This window comes from Chiloscyllium plagiosum, unplaced genomic scaffold (genome assembly GCF_037043375.1).
Source record: "Chiloscyllium plagiosum isolate Xiang-an unplaced genomic scaffold, Cpla_swu_hap1 HiC_scaffold_10, whole genome shotgun sequence".
NCBI classification, from domain to species: Eukaryota; Metazoa; Chordata; class Chondrichthyes; order Orectolobiformes; family Hemiscylliidae; genus Chiloscyllium; species Chiloscyllium plagiosum.
The window spans coordinates 13,000,827-13,021,489 of NW_028270148.1; the positions used below are offsets into that span (position 1 = coordinate 13,000,827).

At 46.7% G+C, this 20,663-nt stretch overlaps 1 protein-coding gene across 1 annotated transcript in view; it reads right to left on the bottom strand.

Moving 5' to 3' along the window:
- Positions 1-11,400: 11,400 nt before the first annotated feature.
- Positions 11,401-20,663, bottom strand: part of heca (HECA ribonucleoprotein granule regulator) — a 36,903-nt gene continuing 27,640 nt past the window's right edge. Inside the window, exons 3-4 of the mRNA XM_043695337.2 lie at positions 20,440-20,594; positions 11,401-12,900 (exon numbers count right to left, since the gene is read on the bottom strand). Of these exons, the coding sequence (XP_043551272.2) occupies positions 12,736-12,900; positions 20,440-20,594 (320 nt within the window). The 3' untranslated portion in view covers positions 11,401-12,735. The remainder of the gene's footprint in view (positions 12,901-20,439; positions 20,595-20,663) is intronic.

A 20,663-nucleotide genomic window follows, 5' to 3' on the forward strand; every position in this document is an offset into this window, starting at 1 on the left:
GACTCTTAACCAACCTCCGAAATGTCCAACAGGGCCGTTCAAACTGACTAGAGAGAGCAGCACTGTGAGTATTCTTACACCAAGCGGACTGCAGTGGTGCAGGAAGGCAAATCACAACTAGGGCAACTAGGGAATGGCAACTAGGGATCTACAGTTCACAAATGCTGGCCCAGTCAGCGCTGCTCACATCCCAATGAGGATTTATTTTATAAAAAAATTTCAGTCTCTCTTCCTGAAGTGTCGCAATTGATTCTGGTCCCAGTGGCTTGGCAGAACAGAACTGGATTATTAATGACAACACTTTCTGCCTTGCACTCATTAGCAAAAACACAAGAATGGTTAACTCACCTCCTGACTCCCCAAAGTGCATCCAACATCTACAAGGCACAAGTCAGGAGTGTGATGGAATATTCCCTACTTGCCTGGATGGGTGCAGCTCCAACAACACTCAAGAAGCTTGACACCATCTAAAGTAATGATGTAGGGCTTTTGCCCGAAACGTCGATTTTCCTGCTCCTTGGATGCTGCCTGACCTGCTGTGCTTTTCCAGCACCACTCTAATCTTGACTCTGAACTCCAGCATCTGCAGTACCCACTTTTGCCTACCATCTAAAGTAAAGCAACCTGCTTGATTGGCATCACATCCACAAGCATCCACTCCCTCCGCCACCGACACTCAGCAACAGCAGTGTGTACTAACTATAAGATGCACTGCAGCTGCTCAGTGAGCTTCCTCAAACAGCATCTTTCAAACCTGTGAAGGACAAGGGCAGCAAATACAGAGGGACACCACCACCTGTAAGTTTCTCTCCAAGTCACTCACCATCCCAACTTGGAAATATCTCACCGTTCCTTTATTGTCGCTGGGTCAAAATCCTGGAATTCCTTCCCTAATAGCACTGGACATATCCCTGCACCAAATAGTCTACAACTGTTCAAGGAGACCACCACCTTCTCAAGGGGCATTTAGGGATGAAAATAAAAGCTGCCCTAGCCATTGACACTTACATTTATAGAACATAGAACAGTACAGGCCCTTCGGCCCTCGATGTTGTGCCAACCTTTTATCCTACTCTAAGATCAAACTAATCTACTAACCCTTCATTTTAGTATCATCCATTTGCCTATCCAAGAGTTGCTTAAATGTTCCTAATGTATCCAACTCTACTACCACTGCTGGCAGTGCATTCCAAGCACCCACCACTCTCTGAGTAAAGAACTTACCTCTGACATCTCCCTAAACCTTCCTCCAATCACCTGAATAATAAATTGTATAATATTCCATGAATATATTTTTATAAGTGCCAGATTTTAATCACATGCATTCGCCATCCTACAAACATTTTGCGTAGAGAGGTTTTGTTTTACCCTAAATTTGATTTCAATGGATTTCTCTCCAGTTCTAAGGCAGAATCTACCCGTTTTGATCCTAATTAACTTCTTGCATGCTCGCTGTTCCATTAACATAAGGGACCATAGAGGAGCAGAATTAGGCTATTCAGCCCATCAGGTCTGCTCCACCATTCAATCATGGCTGATTTCAACCCTATTGAACAAAACAAGAACAAATAATGGTAGAAAGGAACAGTACAGCACAGGTATAGGCCCTTCAGCCCACTAAGTTTTGGTCAACACATAGAGTCATAGAGATGTACAGCACGGAAGCAGACCCTTCGATCCAACCCGTCCATGCCGACCAGATGTCCCAACCTAATCTAGTACCACCTGCCAGCATCTGGCCCATATCCCTCCAAACCCTTCCTATTCATATACCCATCCAGATGCCTTTTCAATGTTGCAATTGTACACTATAACCTCCACCACATCCTCTGGCAGCTCAATCCATACATGTTAATTTTCCCAGATGTACTCCGATGTCCTGCGATACGTAAATTCAAACAACAAAGGCAGTAACTGTGCAGGTTCACTGTTGTGTCAGTTAGCAACGTGGGTTTCTTTCTCTCTCTCTCTCCTGCACTGACCTCACCTTTGTCTGTTCCTCGCCTTTTTTCTTAATGATGCCTTTCAAAACTAAAAATCGTTTTTTCCTCCAAACAGTCTATTTCCCTCCATTCCCTGCCTATTCATGTATCTGTCAAGATGCCTCTTAAAGTTTGCTATTGTATCTGTCCCCACCACCCCTTCTGGCAGTGCGTTCCAAGCATTTACCATCCTCTGTGCAAAATACTTGCTTCTCACAAGCCCTTTAACCTTCCCCCTTTTACCTTAAACCTATGTTCCTTATAATTGGGAAAAAGACTCTGAATATCCATTCTATCCATGTCTCTCATCATGTTGTAAACTTCTTTCAGATTGCCCCTCATCCTTCCACGTTCAAATGAAAACAAATCAAGTTTGTCCAGTCTCTCCTCATAGCTAATACCCTCCAATCTAGGCAACATCTTTGTAAACCTTTTCTGTACCCTCTCCAAAGCCTCCACATCCTTCTGGGAGTGTGACAACCAGAACTGTACACAATGTTCCAAAATGGCCGAACTGAAGTTCTATACATCTGCAGCACGCCTTGCCAATTTTTATACTCTGTGCCCCAATCTATGAAGGCAAGCATGCCGTATGCCTTCTTGACCACCTTATCCACTTGTATCGCCACTTTCAGGGAGCTATGGACCTTTACTCCTAGATCCCTCTGTATGTTGATGCCACTAAGGATTCTGCCATTTATTGTATATCTCACTCCTGCATTAGACTTTCCAAAAAGCATCACTTTGCATTTGCATGGATTAAATCCCTTTCGCTATTTCTCCTTCCAAGTCTCCAGCCTGTCTATAACCTGCGGTATCGTCTGGGAACCCTCCTCACTATCTGCAGCTCCCCCAGTCTTTGTGCCATCCACAAACTCACTAATCAAATGATCTACATTCTCCTCCAAGTCCTTTTCATATATTATAAACAACAGGGTTCCCAGCACTGATTTCTGTAGGACCCCATTAATCACAGATCTCCAGGCTGATAAATACCTTGCTATCGCTACTCTGTCTTCTATGACTAACCCAGTTCTCATCCATTTTACTAGCTCACCACAGATCCCATGTGACTTCACCTTGTCAAAGGCCTTGCTAAAGTTCATGTAGACACAATCCACTGCCCTGCCCTCAATCAACCATCTTTGTCACTTCCTCAAAAAACTCAATCAAGTTTGTAAGACACAACCTCCCCTGCACCGTGCTGCCTATCACTAATAAGTTCATATTTTTCCAAATGTGAGCAAATCCTGTCCCTAAAAATCTTCTCCAATAACTTCTCTATCACTGGCATAAGACACACCAGCCTATAATTTCTCAGATTATCCCTGTTGCCTTTATTAAACAAAGGAACAACGTTGGCTGTTTCCCAGTCCTCTAGGACCTCGCCTGTGACCAAAGAGAATACAAGATTTTGTACAAGACCCCAGCGATTTCCTCCCTTGCCTCCCTCGGTATTCTGGGATAGATCCACTTAGGTCCTTTCCACATTAATGCTTTGGACCAACACCACTTTCCTTTTCATATCAATATGCCCTAGAAGAAAGTTACCGTATCTCTTTTTAGACCTTCTCCTTTGTGAATGTTAATGCAAAGTACTGATTGAGGACCTCACCCAATTTCTCTGGCTCTGTAGATAAATTCCCTCCCTTGCCCCTGAGTGGACCTTTCCTAGCTACCCTCTTGCTCCTTATATATGATTTGGAGATGCTGGTGTTGGACTGGGGTGTACAAAGTTAAAAGTCACACAACAATAGGTTATAGGAGAAAGTGAGGACTGCAGATGCTGGAGATCAGAGCTGAAAAATGTGTTGCTGGAAAAGCACAGCAGGTCAGGCAGCATTCAAGGAGCAGGAGAATCGATGTTTCGGGCATAAGCCCTTCTTCAGGAATGAGGAAGGTGTGCCAAGCAGGCTAAGATAAAAGGTAGGGAGGAGGGACTTGGGGGAGGGGCGTTGGGAATGCGATAGGTGGAAGGAGGTTAAGGTGAGGGTGATAGGCCGGAGAGGGGGTGGGGGCGGAGAGGTCGGGAAGAAGATTGCAGGTCAAGGAGGCGGTGCTGAGTCCGAGGGTTGGGACTGAGATAAGATGGGGGGGAGGGGAAATGAAGAAGCTGGAGAAATCTGCATTCATCCCTTGTGGTTGGAGGGTTCCTAGGCGGAAGATGAGGCGCTCTTCCTCCAGGCGTCGCGTTGCCATGGTCTGGCGCTGGAGGAGGCCAAGGACCTGCGTGTCCTTGGCAGAGTGGGAGGGGGAGTTAAAGTGTTCAGCCACAGGGCGATTGGGTTGGTTGGTGTGGGTGTCCCAGACGCACCAACCAACCCAACCGCCCTGTGGCTGAACACTTTAACTCCCCCTCCCACTCCGCCAAGGACACGCAGGTCCTTGGCCTCCTCCATCGCCAGACCATGGCAACGCGACGCCTGGAGGAAGAGCGCCTCATCTTCCGCCTTGGAACACTCCAACCACAAGGGATGAATGCAGATTTCTCCAGCTTCTTCATTTCCCCTCCTCCCATCTTATCTCAGTCCCAACCCTCGAACTCAGCACCGCCTTCTTGACCTGCAATCTTCTTTCTGACCTCTCCGCCCCCACCCCCTCTCCGGCTTATCACCCTCACCTTAACCTCCTTCCACCTAACGCATTCCCAACGCCCCTCCCCCAAGTCCCTCCTCCCTACCTTTTATCGTAGCCTGCTTGGCACACCTTCCTCATTCCTGAAGAAGGGTTTATGCCTCGATTCTCCTGCTCCTTGGATGCTGCTTGACCTGCTGCGCTTTTCCAACAACACATTTTTCAACACCAGATTATAGCTCAACAGGTTTATTTGGAAGCACGATGGCTCAGTGGTTAGTACTGCTGCCTCCAAGCGCCAAAGACTTGGGCTCGATTCCCGCTTCGGGCAACTGTGGTGTTTGCACATTCTCCCCGTGTCTGCGTGGGTTTTCTCTGGGTGCTCCGGTTTCCTCCCACAATCCTAAGATAAGCAGGTCAGGTGAATTGGTTATGCTTAATTGCCCATAGTGTTCGATGCATGAGTAAGGGGTAAGTATAGAGTAGAAATGGATCTGGGTGGTTTATGCTTCGGAGGGTCAGTGTGGAGTTGTTGGGCTGAAGGGTCTGTTTCCATTCTGTAGGTAATCTAATCACTAGCTTTAAGAGTGCTGCTCCTTCATCAGGTGGTTGTGGAGTGTGTGTGTGTGTGTGGAATGTGTGTGTGTATCCTTACATATGCATAAAATGCCTTAATCCAGTTTGCCAAAGACATTTCATTGCCCCTGTGGGCTCTGCTAACTCCTTAAGTTCTTTCCTGCTTAGTTTAACTCTTGACCATTAACAACAGGTACAGGAATTGCACCCAACACATGCTGACAGAGAACTCATTACACTCCCATTGTGTTCAAAACACACAGCAGGAAAATGCGCCCTGGTTTTCCCATGCATCCCAGACACTGTAAACACAGTCAAAACATTCCCCCTGGTGACTGTGTGTGAGAGACACTGTAAACAGTCAAAAGATTCGTTCTGGTGTTTGCCTACTGGGGACACTATAGATACATTCAAAAGATTCTCCCTGGGGTCTGTGTGCTGGAGACACTGTAAACACAAAGATTCCCTCTGGTGTCTGTGCTAGAGACACTTTAAAGACACGTGACTTGTTTCTGTCAGGTGCTTCGATACAATGGAGTCCTTTGATAGTTTGTGCTGTAGCTGACCTGACAAATCTTGCCGTTTGATCAGGAAAGGGAAAAAACATTCCACGGTGCAGCTCTATCGCTCAGCTGGGATGTACACACTACAACGGAGTGTCAAATTCAGCCAGAGTGGAACAAGTCAAGGAACATTGGAAGTCACATGTAGATACTGTGTACGTGTGTTGTGCACAAGACTAAAACTGACTGACCTGGCCCATACCTCACCGCATGTGGGAGCTTGCTGTGCTCAATTTGCCTGGTGAATTTCCTGCCTCAAGCATGTTTCAAAACACTGGCTTGGCAGCATATCGAGTAAGGCGCTATATGAATGCAAGGTTCTGCATTCAAGACAAGTTGACGATTCCTTCTCCGACAAATTGAGGGGACTCTTACAACTGGAGTGTTATCTCCTCTGGTCACTAATACTGCTCAGCACACGCCACAGAGTAACACAAAACGACCTCAAAAATAAACCTTTGGTAGTATGCTACTTTTAAATATCATCACGAGTCTTTGGGATCACATTACCTAGTGCCGGGTATCTATCCCTCTGTTCTGAGGGAGATTGCGGTTCCTGTTTGACACATTCTTCAAAACCGCCCCATCTGATAAACTCACCATGTCAATCACAAGGATGCAGTAGCCTCCAGCTTCTTTGATTCATACCAACATATGAATTAGGAACAGGAGGCCACTCAGGCCCTCGAGCCTGCTCTGCTATACAATAAGATCGTGGCTGATTACATACAATGGCCATAAAGAGGTCAGAGGCTGGGAATTCAGTGTTGAGTAACTCCCCATCTGACTCCCCAGTACCTATCCATAATGCGTAAGACACAAGTCAGGAGTGTGTTGAAATACTCTCCAATTGCCTCTAGTGATAAAAGGAGAGTCTCCATCATCCAGGACAAAGTTCATTTGAGTGTCGCCACATTCAGTATTATTCCTCCACTAGAAATGCACTACAGCAAAACATTCCCCCTGGTGCCTGTACATTGGAAACAGTGTAAACACAGTCAAAGGATTCCCCCTGGTGACTGTGTGTGGGAGACACTGTAAACAGTCAAAAGACTCCTTCTGGTGTTTGCCTGCTGGGGACACTGTAGACACAGTCAAAAGATTCTCCCTGGAGTCTGCACTGCAGCAGCTACAGTCCATCTACACGATGCACTGCAGCAGCTCACCAGGGTTCCTTATTCTGTACCTTCCTAACCTATGACCAGCCATCTAGAAGGATAGATATATTGGAACGCCATCACCTGCAAGTTCCCCTCCAAGCCGCTCATCATCCTGACTTGGAAATATATCACCGTCCCTTCACTGTCAAGATCCTGGAATTCCCTCCTGAGAGACCTTGTGGGTCTACCCACGGCAGGTGGACTGCAGCCGTTCACCAAGGCAGCTCATCATTCCATTCTCAAGGGGCAACAAGGGACAGGCAGTGAATGCCGACTCAGTCAGCAATTCCGCAAAAGAAGTAATAAATTCTGCAGATGGGTTACGTTTGCTGGAATAAAGTTTCGACAAAAGTACACAAGGACGCTCATTAAAACGATTTTCTTCATTATAATTTATTGAAGGTAAAAACGTTCTCTTGACCAATGGCTTCCACAACCCAAACAATAAACTTTTCACACCAGCAGATCAGTAGCCAAATCCCTCAGGTATCACTGTTTACTGTTCACAAGTGCAGTTATAAAGCAGTTCCATTGAGGCATGAAGCATATACTGGGCATATCTCCACCAGCCACAGGCGTTCAAATTGTTACAAATGCATGTCTGTATAATGACCTGCCTCTCCCTGCACATAACCACAAACATGCGCACACCATACAAAGTCTCACACACACTCTCTCGCGCGCGCGCGCACACACACACACACACCTACCTACTCACACAAAGACCCACAATTCTTCCCTGGTGCAAAAATAACACTATCTTTTCAAATTAAGAATTTAGATCCTCTACACTCTGGGCTGGATTAAGCAGCACAAGACCACCATTAAAGGGAAAATGGTACACCACTGAGCGGGGGACAGGGGTTAGACAGAGGCAGTGAAGTTATTGGCAGAGCCACCTTCCCCTCCCAGGGAATATGGCTACCCACCTGCAGAACCAATCATCCACATAGTGCCATCATCATCCCACACCCCAGCGATTTGGGGACAGGGAGGGGCACAAATTCTGCAATTAAGATGTGGCTGGTGCAGGGCACGCACATTGGCATCAACCCCAACATCTCCCAGGATTGGCATCTATCCACGGTGGAGAGTATGGCACTGGAAAGAGCACAGCAAGTCAGGCAGCATTCAAGGAGCAGGAGAATCTACATTTTGGGCATATCTCACAGGGCTCATTCCTGATGAAGGGCTTATGCCCAAAACGCGGATCCTCCTGCTCCTCGGATACTGCCTGACCTGCTGTGCTTTTCCAGCACCGCACTCTCGACTCTGATCTCCAGCATCTGAGGTCCTTATTTTCTCCTGGTTGATCTATCCATGGTGTCCTCACAGACCAGCAGTAATTACTGGGCTGACCTCTGGCACTGGGGCGCCCTCCAGGATTGACCTCAGGGTTCAGGGTGCAGGCTGACAAGGGTCCCAAATCAAGCCCCGATTTCCCCTCGATTCTGAGCCACCGGTAGGAATCAGCGCCAGTTCACGCAGAGCCCTTCGCCCCTTTGCAAACACAAACCGAGCTGAAGGGTTGTGCACGATGAGGACAGTCAGTCAGCAAGGGGGAAGGCTGACCCAGGAATCTTCCACAATTCCCTCAGATGTACCAGCGGGAATTGGTACATTTCAAACCAACAGTCAGATCCCCTGGTCATAGAATCCCCGCAGTGTGGAAGCAGGCCATTGGGGCGCTGGCAGGTGGGACTAGATTGGGTTGGGATATCTGGTTGGCATGGACGAGCTGGACCGAAGGGTCTGTTTCCATGCTATACATCTGTACGACTCTATGACTATTTGGCCCATTAAGTTCACGCTGCTCCTCCCAGACCCATATCCCCCGCAAGCTGCTCAACCCTGCATTTCCCACAGCTTACCCACCTAGCCTGCACATCCCTGGACACTGTGAGCAACTTAGAGTGGCCAATTCACTGAACCTGCACACAGCTTTGGACTGAGAGAAGAAAGCGGAGCACCCAAAGGAAACCCACGCAGACACAAGGAGAACGTACAAACTCCACACACACAGTCACCCGAGGGTGGAATCGAACCCGGGTCCCTGGCACTGAGAGGCAGCATTGTTAACCACTGAGACATGACTGTATGTCATACACAGACCTCTGACTCATAGCAAGCTCCTCCTGTGCTGGACCACAGGTAGAAGTTCCAACATTCCAAAAAATGCTGTTTAATTAGAGCCGCAGAATCTCTCAGCTAGTGGGGAACCTGGGAAGCTTTTCGTTATTCCACATTGCCCAAAACTCCTGTTCTTTTTCCACAACCCTATAAACCATTTCCTTTCCCAGTCCTTATCTAATATCCTTATGAATGCTCTCATTAAAATTCCTCCCTGCGTCTTCCCAGATTGTAAGTTTAAAAAAAAACAAATTCTCATCTCCTTTCTGAGGGTGGAGTCTCATTGAAACATATAAAATCCTGATGGGATTGGACAGGCTAGATACAGGAAGAATGTGCCCAATGTTGGGGAATTCCAGAACTAGGGGTCACAGTGTAAGAATAAGGGGTAAGCCATTCAGAACTGAGATGAGGAAGAACGTCTTCATTCAGAGAATTGTGAACCTGTGGAATTTTCTCCCACAGGAAGCTGTTGGGGCCAGTTCATTAGATACATTCAAGAGGGAGCTGGACATGACCCTTGCAGCTAAAGGGATCAAGGGGTTATGGAGGGAAAGCAGGAGTGGGATACTGAGAGTGCATGATCAGTCACGAATGGTGGAACAGGCTTGAAGGGCCAAATGGTCTACTCCTGCAGATATTTTTTAACATTTGTGTTTCTGGCTCCTTCACCACGTATCCTGAATTGTTGTGTCGTCTCCGTACAGGGAAGTAGTTTGTCCCCAGCTACTCCCGTCAACATCGACCATAGCTGTCAACACCTCTACCAACTCCATTTCTCCTTTCACCCTCACAACTCTAAAAGAGGACAAGCCCTACCTTTTCCAAAGAGGAGGAATTTCTTCTCTCAGAGGGTTGTGAATTTGCGGAATTCTCTTCCCCTGAGGGCGGTCAAGGCTGGGTCATGAAGAGTATGCAAGGTTGTTTAATCAGGAAGGGATTCAAGGATTATTGGGAAAAGGCAGGAAAGTGAAGTTGAGGATTATTAGATCATCCATGATCTCAATCAACAGCAGAGCAAACTCGATGGGCTGAATGGCCTACTTCTACTCCTGTGGGTTATGGTCTAAATCCCATTTTCACAAATCTCTACAACACATTTGCACCACAACTGATTTAGAAGATACCATCAGTTTTAACAGGACAGTGATTTGATCTCAGGGTCAACAGCGTGTCACAAGTAACTGGATTTGCATTCTGATGTATAATTAAAATTTAAATGCTCACAGAGATTTTGAAAACTTGCTAGAGGAAGCAACTATTTCGGTGAACAATAGAGTTAGTGCCGTGACATAGCTTGGACTGAGAAGCAGGAGCATTAGCAAAATAAAGCAGTACCTCAATGGGACTGAACTTCACCAGATCAACTGAGCACATGGGGTAGGTAGTGGCATAATGCGAATGTTACTGGACTAGTAACCTAGAAGCCTGGACACAAGGGTTCAAATCCACCACAGCAGCTGGTGAAAGTTAAAATCTATTAATAAAAGTGAGAATTTAAAAGGTAATCTCAGTGATTGTGAAACTATCTTTCAGCCTTGTAATGGTTCACCTGATTCACTAATTCCCTCTGTCAAAGCTTCTTATCTTGCACTCATCAGGACACTTTGCAACATTTAACAGGCATATGGATGGGTATATGAATAGGAAGGGTTTGGAGGGATATGGGCCGGGTGCTGGCAGGTGAGACTAGATTGGGTTGGGATATCTGGTCGGCATGGACGGGTTGGACCAAGGGTCTGTTTCCGTGCTGTACATCTCCTTGACTCTATGAATACCCAATTTAATGGGAAAACTAACTTCTTGAGGAAAATGCTGAGTGCTTGCTTTCCCCTGAATTGGTATTCTTGCAAATTGTCCTGATGACTGCAAGACAAAAGGTTTGACAAAACGTAATTTTTTTAAGCAATGGTCATGTGCCGTGTTAGTGAATGGCTTTTAAGAGGGCAATTTGCCACCTTTACAGCTGCCCTGCTTAACTCTCGAGTAATGTGGTAAACTCTTCACTGCCCTCTGAAATGATCAAAGCAAGCTGCTCTGTCCAAGGGCAATTAGGGACATGTATCAAATGCTGGACTTGCCACCATCAGAAATTAAATAAGAATAATACCAAAAGTGACTATTTGGGCACATTACCTACAGAAAAGCAAGGAGAGATAAGCATAATTCATACCAAACAGTAGAATAGTGTTCTTGCCACCAACCCCTTGCTCTATACTCGGACAATGTGAGGGCCGCAGATGCTGGAGAATCAGAGTCAAAAAGTGTGGTGCTGCAAAAGGACAGCCGGTCAGGCAGCATCCGAGGAGCAGGAGAGTCGGTGTTTCGGACATAAGCCCTTCATCAGACATTCCTGATGAAGGGCTATTGCCCAAAACATTGACTCTCCTGCTCCTCTGATGCTGCCTGACCTGCTGTGCTTTTGCAGCACCACACTTTTTGACCCTTGCTCCTCACTGTCAACTCCAACCCAGTGTATGGAGCTTGTGGGTTCAATCCCCAGTCTACCACCCCAACCCTGCTCAAATGAAGTCTTGAACTGAAAACTTTGGTGACACTCCTGAAGGAGTGCTGTCCTGTCAGGCATAACATCTTTTGATTAAAACTGAGGCATCCTCTGGATGCCATGGACACTACCTTGAAGAGGTGCGAGGAAATTTCCTCCCGATAGCCTGGTCGGTGTTTACCCCTCTCAGTGCTGCGGGCCGTGAGATGGCCTGAGATCCTGAAAGGTGCTACACAAAGGCAGGTCTTTCTTTTCTCCTGCTCAGGAGAGGAGTGGCCTTAGGTCTGAACTGCAACCCGCAGTCTGCACCAAGTGAGCTCACCTCAAAGCGGCCTCCCTGAGGTGCATTCAGGAGGAGACCCAGGGCCTAACTTCCCTCAGTCTTTCGGAAAGGATGTGGGTTCGGGTGGGGGAAGGGTTTGATTACAAACAGGCTGTAGCCAGATCAGGGTCAGCTCTCGCACACAACGCCCCTTCCCTCAGCAGTCAAACAGATGGGGCCAGAATGCAAACTCACTCAGAAAGGCCATGGGGTGAGGTGAGGTGAGATTGGGGGGGTTTGCTCCTGGAGGCTGAATGTGCAGGTTTGGTGAGGGGGGTGGGGGGGGGGGGGGGGGAAGAGGGTGCGCTTTAATTTAGATGATTAACTCACATTTAGCCATTCGAGGCCAACCTGGGGTGAATGCAGTCTTGTTTGATGTGGTGGGTTGAGGGGGTATACAAACGTGGACCCTCTCTTACTCCTTCCACCTCAAGCAACTAAGCCAGTTCCTCTCTCACCTAACCCGAGGAAAAGGGTCACCAGACCCCGAAACGTCAAACCCTGCTTTCCCTCTCTGCAGAACCTGCAGAGATTTTCCAGCAATTTCTGTTTTCCCGTGAGTCGCTCAACACCCCGGACGTCTGTCGATAAAGAGGCAGTCTGGTTAGAAGGGGCGAGCCTGGCGTAAGGATACATTCAACCATCAAGCCCCAGGGAGCGACCGAAGAGATAAACCATTCCCAGTCTCTACAGCGTCGAAAGGTGGGAATGGGATGTGCACGTAACCGTTCTGCAGGGATCAAACCCAAACCAGCTGCTTGCATCCAAATCTTTTCCGTCCACCTCTTCAGCTGCTTCCCCCCACACCCTCCCCCACCCATCCTTGGCTAACATGGATAAAGACTTACACACAAGCAACCCAAATAGATCACTACACCCTACATACCAATTGCTCTAGAAAATAAAAAGAAGAAAGCATTTGTCAATAAGCTTCCAACACTTTGAATGAAGAAAAGGGTTTTACAAAGTGGTAGTCCAGATTGCCACAGTGTGGACACTGCTGCACGTTGCTGTACTCTGAGAAATACTGCATTCCCACTCGCACGTCAATAACTGGCTTCCCACAGTGTTTGCAGTTAAGTCTGGCCTAGAACAGAGCAACAACGTTTGTTTAAGAAAAGGTGGAAACACAGTACAGCAGCCAATTTATTCGCCGCATGTCTACATTTAACATCATATCAATATCCGACAGCACAGCACCCCCTCCCCCTCCCTTCATTGTAAGGCTGGTGTGTTAACCTCGAATCCTGCTGGGGGACATGAACCCACGAGCAAGTTAAAGCACTCAAGCCACGACTGAACAGTGGACAGACTTAATAGTGGACAGTGACAAGAAAATGGGGTGAAAGGTATTTTCAAGCCACTAGAATTGTACAAGATACTTAAAGGGGTAGCAAGGCTGGTAATGATTTTAAGGGGATATTGGATAAACGCTTTAGAGATATCGAGTTGTAGGGGCTACGAGGGTTAGAAATTGGAACTGAGACTCACTGGATTTCTCTACATATGATAGCATGGACTGAATGGGCCAAATGGCCTCCTCCTGACCAGGTAAGGCTGCACACGCAATACTTTGGAGCAAAAGATGTAGGAGCAGAACTAGGCCCTCGATTACGCTTGCCATTCGATCACGGCTGAGATGTTTCTCAACCCCATTTTCCTGCCTTCTCCCTGTAACCCTTGATCCCCTTACTAATCATAAACCTATCTATCTCTGTATAGAATACACTCAATGACTTGGCCTCTACAGCCCTCTACTGTAACAAGTTCCACAGATTCACCGCCCCCTGGCTGAAGAAATTCCTCTTTATCTCAATTCTAAAGGGTCTTCTCTTCACTCTGAGGCTGTGCCCTTGGACCCTAATCTCTCCTACTCGTGGAAACATCTCCACGTCCGCTGTATCTAGGTCTCTCAGTATTCTGTATGTTTCAATCAGATCCCCCGCTCATCCTTCTAAACTCCATCGAGTACAGACTCAGTCCTCAACCTGTCCATACACAACAAGTCCTTCAGCTCAGGGATTATTCTTGTAAACGTCCTCTGGACTTCCTCCAACACTAGCACATCCTTCCTTAGATAAGGGGCCTAAAACTGTTCCCAATATTCAGAATACAGTCTGACCAGACGATTAATGTCTAATGCAAACAGTTGTGGTCCCAGCATAGACCCCTGCAAACCCACTGGTTGCCATCCTGACAAAGACCCTTTTATTCCCTCCCCCACTTTCTGCCTTCTGCCAGTCAGCAAACCCTTTATCCATGCCAGTATCGTGCCTCTAACATCTTATCTTATTTAGCAGCATCCTCTGTCACACCTCGTCAAAGGCCTTCTGGAAATCTAAATCAATCACATCCACTGGCTCTCCTTTGTCTAACTTACTCATTACCTTCTCAAAGAATTCTAGCACATTTGTCAGGCATGAGCTGCCCAAGATGAAGCCATGCTGACTCCGCCCGCTTTTACCACGTGCTTCCAAGTACCTCACAATGGGAGGTTCACATCACCAACACTGGGCAACTCTTTGCCAGCTCTCTATGGCAGATCTTATTCTTACAAACTCATCCTTAACAATGGCACTCTAAAATCCTACGAATGACTGAGGTCAGGCTAACTGGCCTATAATTCCCTGTCTTCTGCCTCCAGTCCTCTGGGACCCTCCGACTGATTCCTGAAAGGTCACCACCAATGCCTCTACAATCTCCTCAGCTATCTCCTTCAGAACTCTGGGGTGTAGTCCATCTGGTCAGGTGATTTATAATGTATACATTTTCAGCTTCCCCAGCACAGTTTCCTCAGTGATGGCCACTACACTCACCTCTGCTTGAGATTCTGAAGGGAGATTACAGAGAGTTAGGCAGAAATATAAAAAGGAGGGGTGGGGGGGGTGGGACCCAGGGAGATAGTGAGGAAATAAATCAATCTGAGGTACAGTTGAGAACAGAAGTGAGTCAAACAGTCAGGGCAGTCAGGGACAAGGTACGACTAATAAATTAAACTGCATTTATTTCAATACAAGGAGCCTAACAGGGAAGGCAGATGAACTCAGGGCATGGTTAGGAACATGGGACTGGGATATCATAGCAATTACAGAAACATGGCTCAGGGGTGGACAGGACTGGCAGCTTAATATTCCAGAATATAAATGGTACAGGAAGGACAGAAAGGGAGGCAAGAGAGGAGGGGGAGTGGTGTTTTTGATTATGGATAGCATTACAGCTGTGCTGAGGGAGGATATTCCTGGAAATACATCCAGGGAAGTTATAAGAAATAAGAAAGGGATGATCACCTTATTGGGATTGTATTATAGACCCCCCCAATAGTCAGAGGGAAATTGAGAAACAAACTTGTAAGGAGATCTCAGCTATCTGTAAGAATAATAGGGTGATTATGGTAGGGGATTTTAACTTTCCAAACATAGACTGGGACTGCCATAGTGTTAAAGGTTTAGATGGAGAGGAATTTCTTCAGTGCGTACAAAACAATTTTCTGATTCAGCATGTGGATGTACCTACCAGAGAAGGTGCAAAACTTGACCTACTCTTGGGAAATAAGACAGGGCAGGTGACTGAGGTGTCAGTGGGGGAGCACTTTGGGGCCAGCGACCACAATTCTATTCATTTTAAAATAGTGATGGAAAAGGATAGACCAGATCTAAAAGTCAAAGTTCTAAATTGGAGAAAGGCCAATTTTGACAGTATTAGTCAAGAACTTTCGAAAGCTGATTGGAGGCAGATGTTCGCAGGTAAAGGGACAGCTGGAAAATGGGAAGTCTTCAGAAATGCGATAACAAGAATCCAGAGAAAGCACATTCCTATCAGGGTGAAAGGGAAGACTGGTAGGTATAGGGAATGCTGGATGACTAAAGAAATTGAGGGTTTGGTTAAGAAAAAGAAGGAAGCATATGTCAGCTATAGATAGGATAGATCGAATTAATCCTTAGAAGAGTATAAAGGAAGTAGGAGTATACTTAAGAGGGAAATCAGGAGGGCAAAACGGGGACATGAGATAGCTTTGGCAAATAGAATTAAGGAGAATCCAAAGGGTTTTTACAAATATATTAAGGACAAAAGGGTAACTAGGGAGAGAATAGAGCCCCTCAAAGATCAGCAAGGCGGCCTTTGTGTGGAGCCACAGAAAATGGGGGAGATACTAAATGAATATTTTGCATCAGTATTTACTGTGGAAAAGGATATGAAAACATAGACTGTAGGGAAAGAGATGGTGACATCTTGCAAAATGTCCAGATTACAGAGGAGGAAGTGCTGGATGTCTTGAAATGGTTAAAGGTGGGTAAATCCCCAGGACCTGATCAGGTGTACCCGAGAACTCTGTCGGAATCTAGAGAAGTGATTGCTGGGCCCCTTGCTGAGATATTTGTATCATCGATAGTCACAGGTGAGGTGCCGGAAGATTGGAGGTTGGCAAATGTGGTGCCACTGTTTAAGAAGGGCGATAAAGACAAGCCAGGGAACCATAGACCGGTGAGCCTGACCTCAGTGGTGGGCAAGTTGTTGGAGGGAATCCTGAGGGACAGGATGTACATGTATTTGGAAAGGCAAGGACTGATTCAGGATAGTCAACATGGCTTTATGCGTGGGAAATCATGTCTCACAAACTTGATTGAGTTTTTTGAAGAAGTAACAAAGAAGATTGAGGAGGGCAGAGCAGTAGATGTGATCCATATGGACTTCAGTAAGGCGTTCGACAAGGTTTCCTATGGGAGACTGATTAGCAAGGTTAGATCTCATGGAATACACAGAGAACTAGCCATTTGGATACAGAACTGGCTCAAAGGTAGAAGACAGAGGGTGGTGGTGGAGGGTTGTTTTTCAAACTGGAGGCCTGTGACCAGTGGAGTGCCACAAGGATCAGTGCTGGGCCCTCTACTTTTTGTCATTTACATAAATGATTTGGATGCGAGCATAAGAGGTACAGTTAGTAAGTTTGCAGATGACACCAAAATTGGAGGTGTAGTGGACAGCGAAGAGGGTTACCTCAGATTACAACAGGATCTGGACCAGATGGGCTAATGGGCTGAGAAGTTGCAGATGGAGTTTACTTCACATAAATGCAAGGTGCTGCATTTTGGGAAAGCAAATCTTAGCAGGACTTATACACTCAATGGTAAGGTCGTAGGGAGTGTTGCAGAACAAACAGACCTTGGAGTGCAGGTTCAGAGCTCCTTGAAAGTGGAGTCTCGGGTAGATAGGATAGTAAAGGCGGCGTTTGGTATGTTTTCCTTTATTGGTCAGAGTATTGATTAAAGGAGTTGGGAGGTCATGTTGCGGCTGTACAGGACATTGGTTAGGCCACTGTTGAAATATTGCGTGCAATTCTGGTCTCCTTCCTATCGGAAAGATGTTGTGAAACTTGAAAGGGTTCAGAAAAGATTTACAAGGATGTTGCCAGGATTGGAGGATTTGAGCTATGGGGAGAGGCTGAACAGGCTGGGGCTGTTTCCCTGGAGCGTCGGAGGCTGAGGGGTGACCTTATAGAGGTTTACAAAATTATGAGGGGCATGGATAGGATAAATAGACAAAGTCTTTTCCCTGGGGTGGGAGAGTCCAGAACGAGAGGGCATAGGTTTAAGGTGAGAGGGGAAAGATATAAAAGAGACCTAAGGGGCAAATTTTTTACGCAGATGGTGGTACGTGTATGGAATGAGTTGCCAGAGGATGTGGTGGAGGCTGGTACAATTGCAACATTTAAGAGGCATTTGGATAGGTATATGAATAGGAAGGGTTTGGAGGGATATGGGCCGGTGCTGACAGGTGGGACTAGATTGGGTTGGGATATCTGGTCGGCGTGAATAGGTTGGACCGAAGGGTCTGTTTCCGTGCTGTACATCTCTATGACTCTACCCCCTGACTCTCTTGCTACTGGTGTCTTCCACTGAAATCTGATGCAAAGTATCTATTCCATTCCTTTACCATTTCTTTATTCCCCCTTATTACTTCACCAACCTCATTTTCCAGTGGTCCAACATCCACTCTTGCCTCCCTCTCTGACCTTTGAGATATCTTTAAAAAACTCTTGCAATCTTCTTTTTATTATGAGGTAGCCTACTTTCATATTTCATCTTTCTCCCCTTATTGCTTTTTTTTTAATTTATCCTCTGCTGGTTTTTAAAGACTTCCCAATCCTCTGGCTTCCCACCGCTCTGGCATCACATTATAAATTTTTCCTTCTACTTTTATGCTTGTCCTTGACTGTCCTGATCAGCCTCATCGTCCCCTTACTGCATTTCTTCCTCCTTGGGATGAGTTTCTGCTGTGCCTCCCGAATTACCGTCAGAAACTCCTGCCATGGCTGCTCCACCGTCTTTCCTGCTTGGCTCCCCTTCCAATCAACTCTGGGCAGCTCCTCCCCTCACGTCTTTGTCGTTACCGTATTGTAATACCATTTCATCTGATTCCAGCTTCTCCCTCTCAAATTGCAGGGTGAATTCTCTCATATTATGGTCACTGCCCCCCACCTGGGTTCCTTCACCTTAAACTCCCTCATCAAGTCTACCTCATCACCAAGTCCAGAACTGCCTATTCCCTAGTGGGCTCTACCATAAGCTGCTCCAAAAAGACATCTTGTAGACACTCTACAAGTTCCTTTTTTTGATTAGATTCCCTACAGTGTGGAAACAGGCTCTTCAGCCCAACAAGTCCACCCTCCGAAGAGCAGCCCACCCAGACCCATTCCTTGATTAATGCATCTAATACTACGGGCAATTTAGCATGGCCAATTCACCTAACCTGCACAGCTTTGGACTGTGAGAGGAAACTGGAGCACCCGGAGGAAACCCACGCAGACACAGGGAGAATGTGTAAACTCCACACAGGCAGGCGGGAATTGAATCTGGGTCCCTCTTGATATCCACTCCCAACCTGATTTTCCCAGTCCGCCAGCAAACTGAAGTCCCCCATGATTAGTGCAATTACGCGTTTCTTCCATGCCTTTTCTATCTCCTGATTGATTTACTTCCCCACATCCTGACTACTGCTAGGGGGTCTATACACAACTCCTATCAGGTTCTTTTTTGCCTTTGGGATTCTTCAACTCTACCCACACAAATTCTACACATTCCAACTCTATATCACTTCTCGGCCTGCCCTTTCAAAAGGACATGTATCCTTGGATATTTATCTCCCAGCCACGATCCCCTTGCAGCCATATTTCTGTGATACCTAGAACATCATACCCACCAATTTCAATCTGTACTACATTGACCTGACTGCATTTAAGTCCAATACCTGCAGTCCTGTGTTGACTTCCCTGCTTCTCATAGTTGTCCCCCTACCTGTTATGCCTGAAGTTAGATTCCTGACATTTTCCATACTCTCTGTCCTATTGTTTGTTTGTTCTGGAAACTTTAATCACCTCTGCCCAACCCTCCCTCACTAAGTTTTGCCATAATTTTCCATGCAACCAAACTCACCCCTCCACCATTTAGTTTAAAGCACTATGCCCGAGTTATGCAATTAACCAGGATTCTGGTCCCAGTGTGACTTAGGTGGAGTCTGTCCCATTGGAACAGCTCTCTCCTTCCCCAGTACTAGTCCCAATGCCCCATGAATTCAAACCCATTTCTCCTACACCGACCTTTAAGCCAATTGTTTACCTCTATGGTCTTACTGACCCTATACCAATCAGCTCATGGCTCAGGTAATAATCCAGAGATCATTACCTTTTTGGTTATGTTTTCTAAGTTAGCCTCTTTGCTGCTCAAGATCCCTCAGCAGAATCTTGTTCCTCTTTCTACCCATGTTGTTGGGGACCACGACAACTGGATCTTACCCTCCCACTCCAAGTTCCTCTGTAGCCCAGATGAGATATTCCTGTATCCAGGCACCAGGCAGACAACACAACCTTCAGGACTCTCAATCTTGGCCACAGGGAACAGTGTCTATCCTCCTGATTTCACCATCCCCAATTAGAATGGCATTTCTCTTTCCTACCCCAATCCGACTTGAATGGCTTCCTATACAATAGACAATAGGTGCAGGAGTAGGCCATTTGGCCCTTCAAGCCAGCAGCACTATTTGTTATGATCATGGCTGAACATCCACAATCAGTATTCTGTTCCTGCCTTATCCCCATAACCCATGATTCCACTATCTTTAAGAGCTCTATCTATTTCTTTCTTGAATGTATCCAGACACTTGGCCTCCACTGCCTTCTGGGGCAGAGCAGAAGTTGGCATCGGTGACCACAGTGCTATGGTCAGGGTTGGTCATCCTCCCTACAGCCCCCAATCTCACCCACACAGGGAGCAAGAACCCCAATGCCAAGTTGGGAAGCCAGTGTGAAGTGGGGCCAGTTCCAGGTAAGTATGATCCTGAACATGACCCCGCGAATGCTGTTAGAAAGTGCACGTGTTGGGGGAATGGGGGCTGGATTGTAAGAAGATTGTCAGCAGCCACATCATCTGCAGACGCTGAACAACCTGACGACACCACAAACCCTAGTGATGAACAATGTGATGCTACCCAGATCCAGTGAGGAACTGCGCCTTGAAGCAAGGCATCACCTTCCTAGGGCCGAGGATACCGAACTCTGCAGGTACCTCTAGGTAGATTGGCCAGACAGCAATGGCTTAGGAAGGAGCAGACAAGAGACAGACATACAACCCACCTGACAGCACGGAGACGCAGCCAAGATGTCATAAGTGTACATGGTGCCCAGCTGATGCCAACTCCCGTCCCATCGAGACTTGCATTTGATGCAAATTATCTTATGTACCCCTTCGAGACAGTCCACGCAGATGGCATAGAGATGCATGAGCCTTCCTGTAATCAGACCAAGGGCAAAGTTTGAGTCAGGTCCCACTTTTACTGATACAAGTTACAGCACAGATA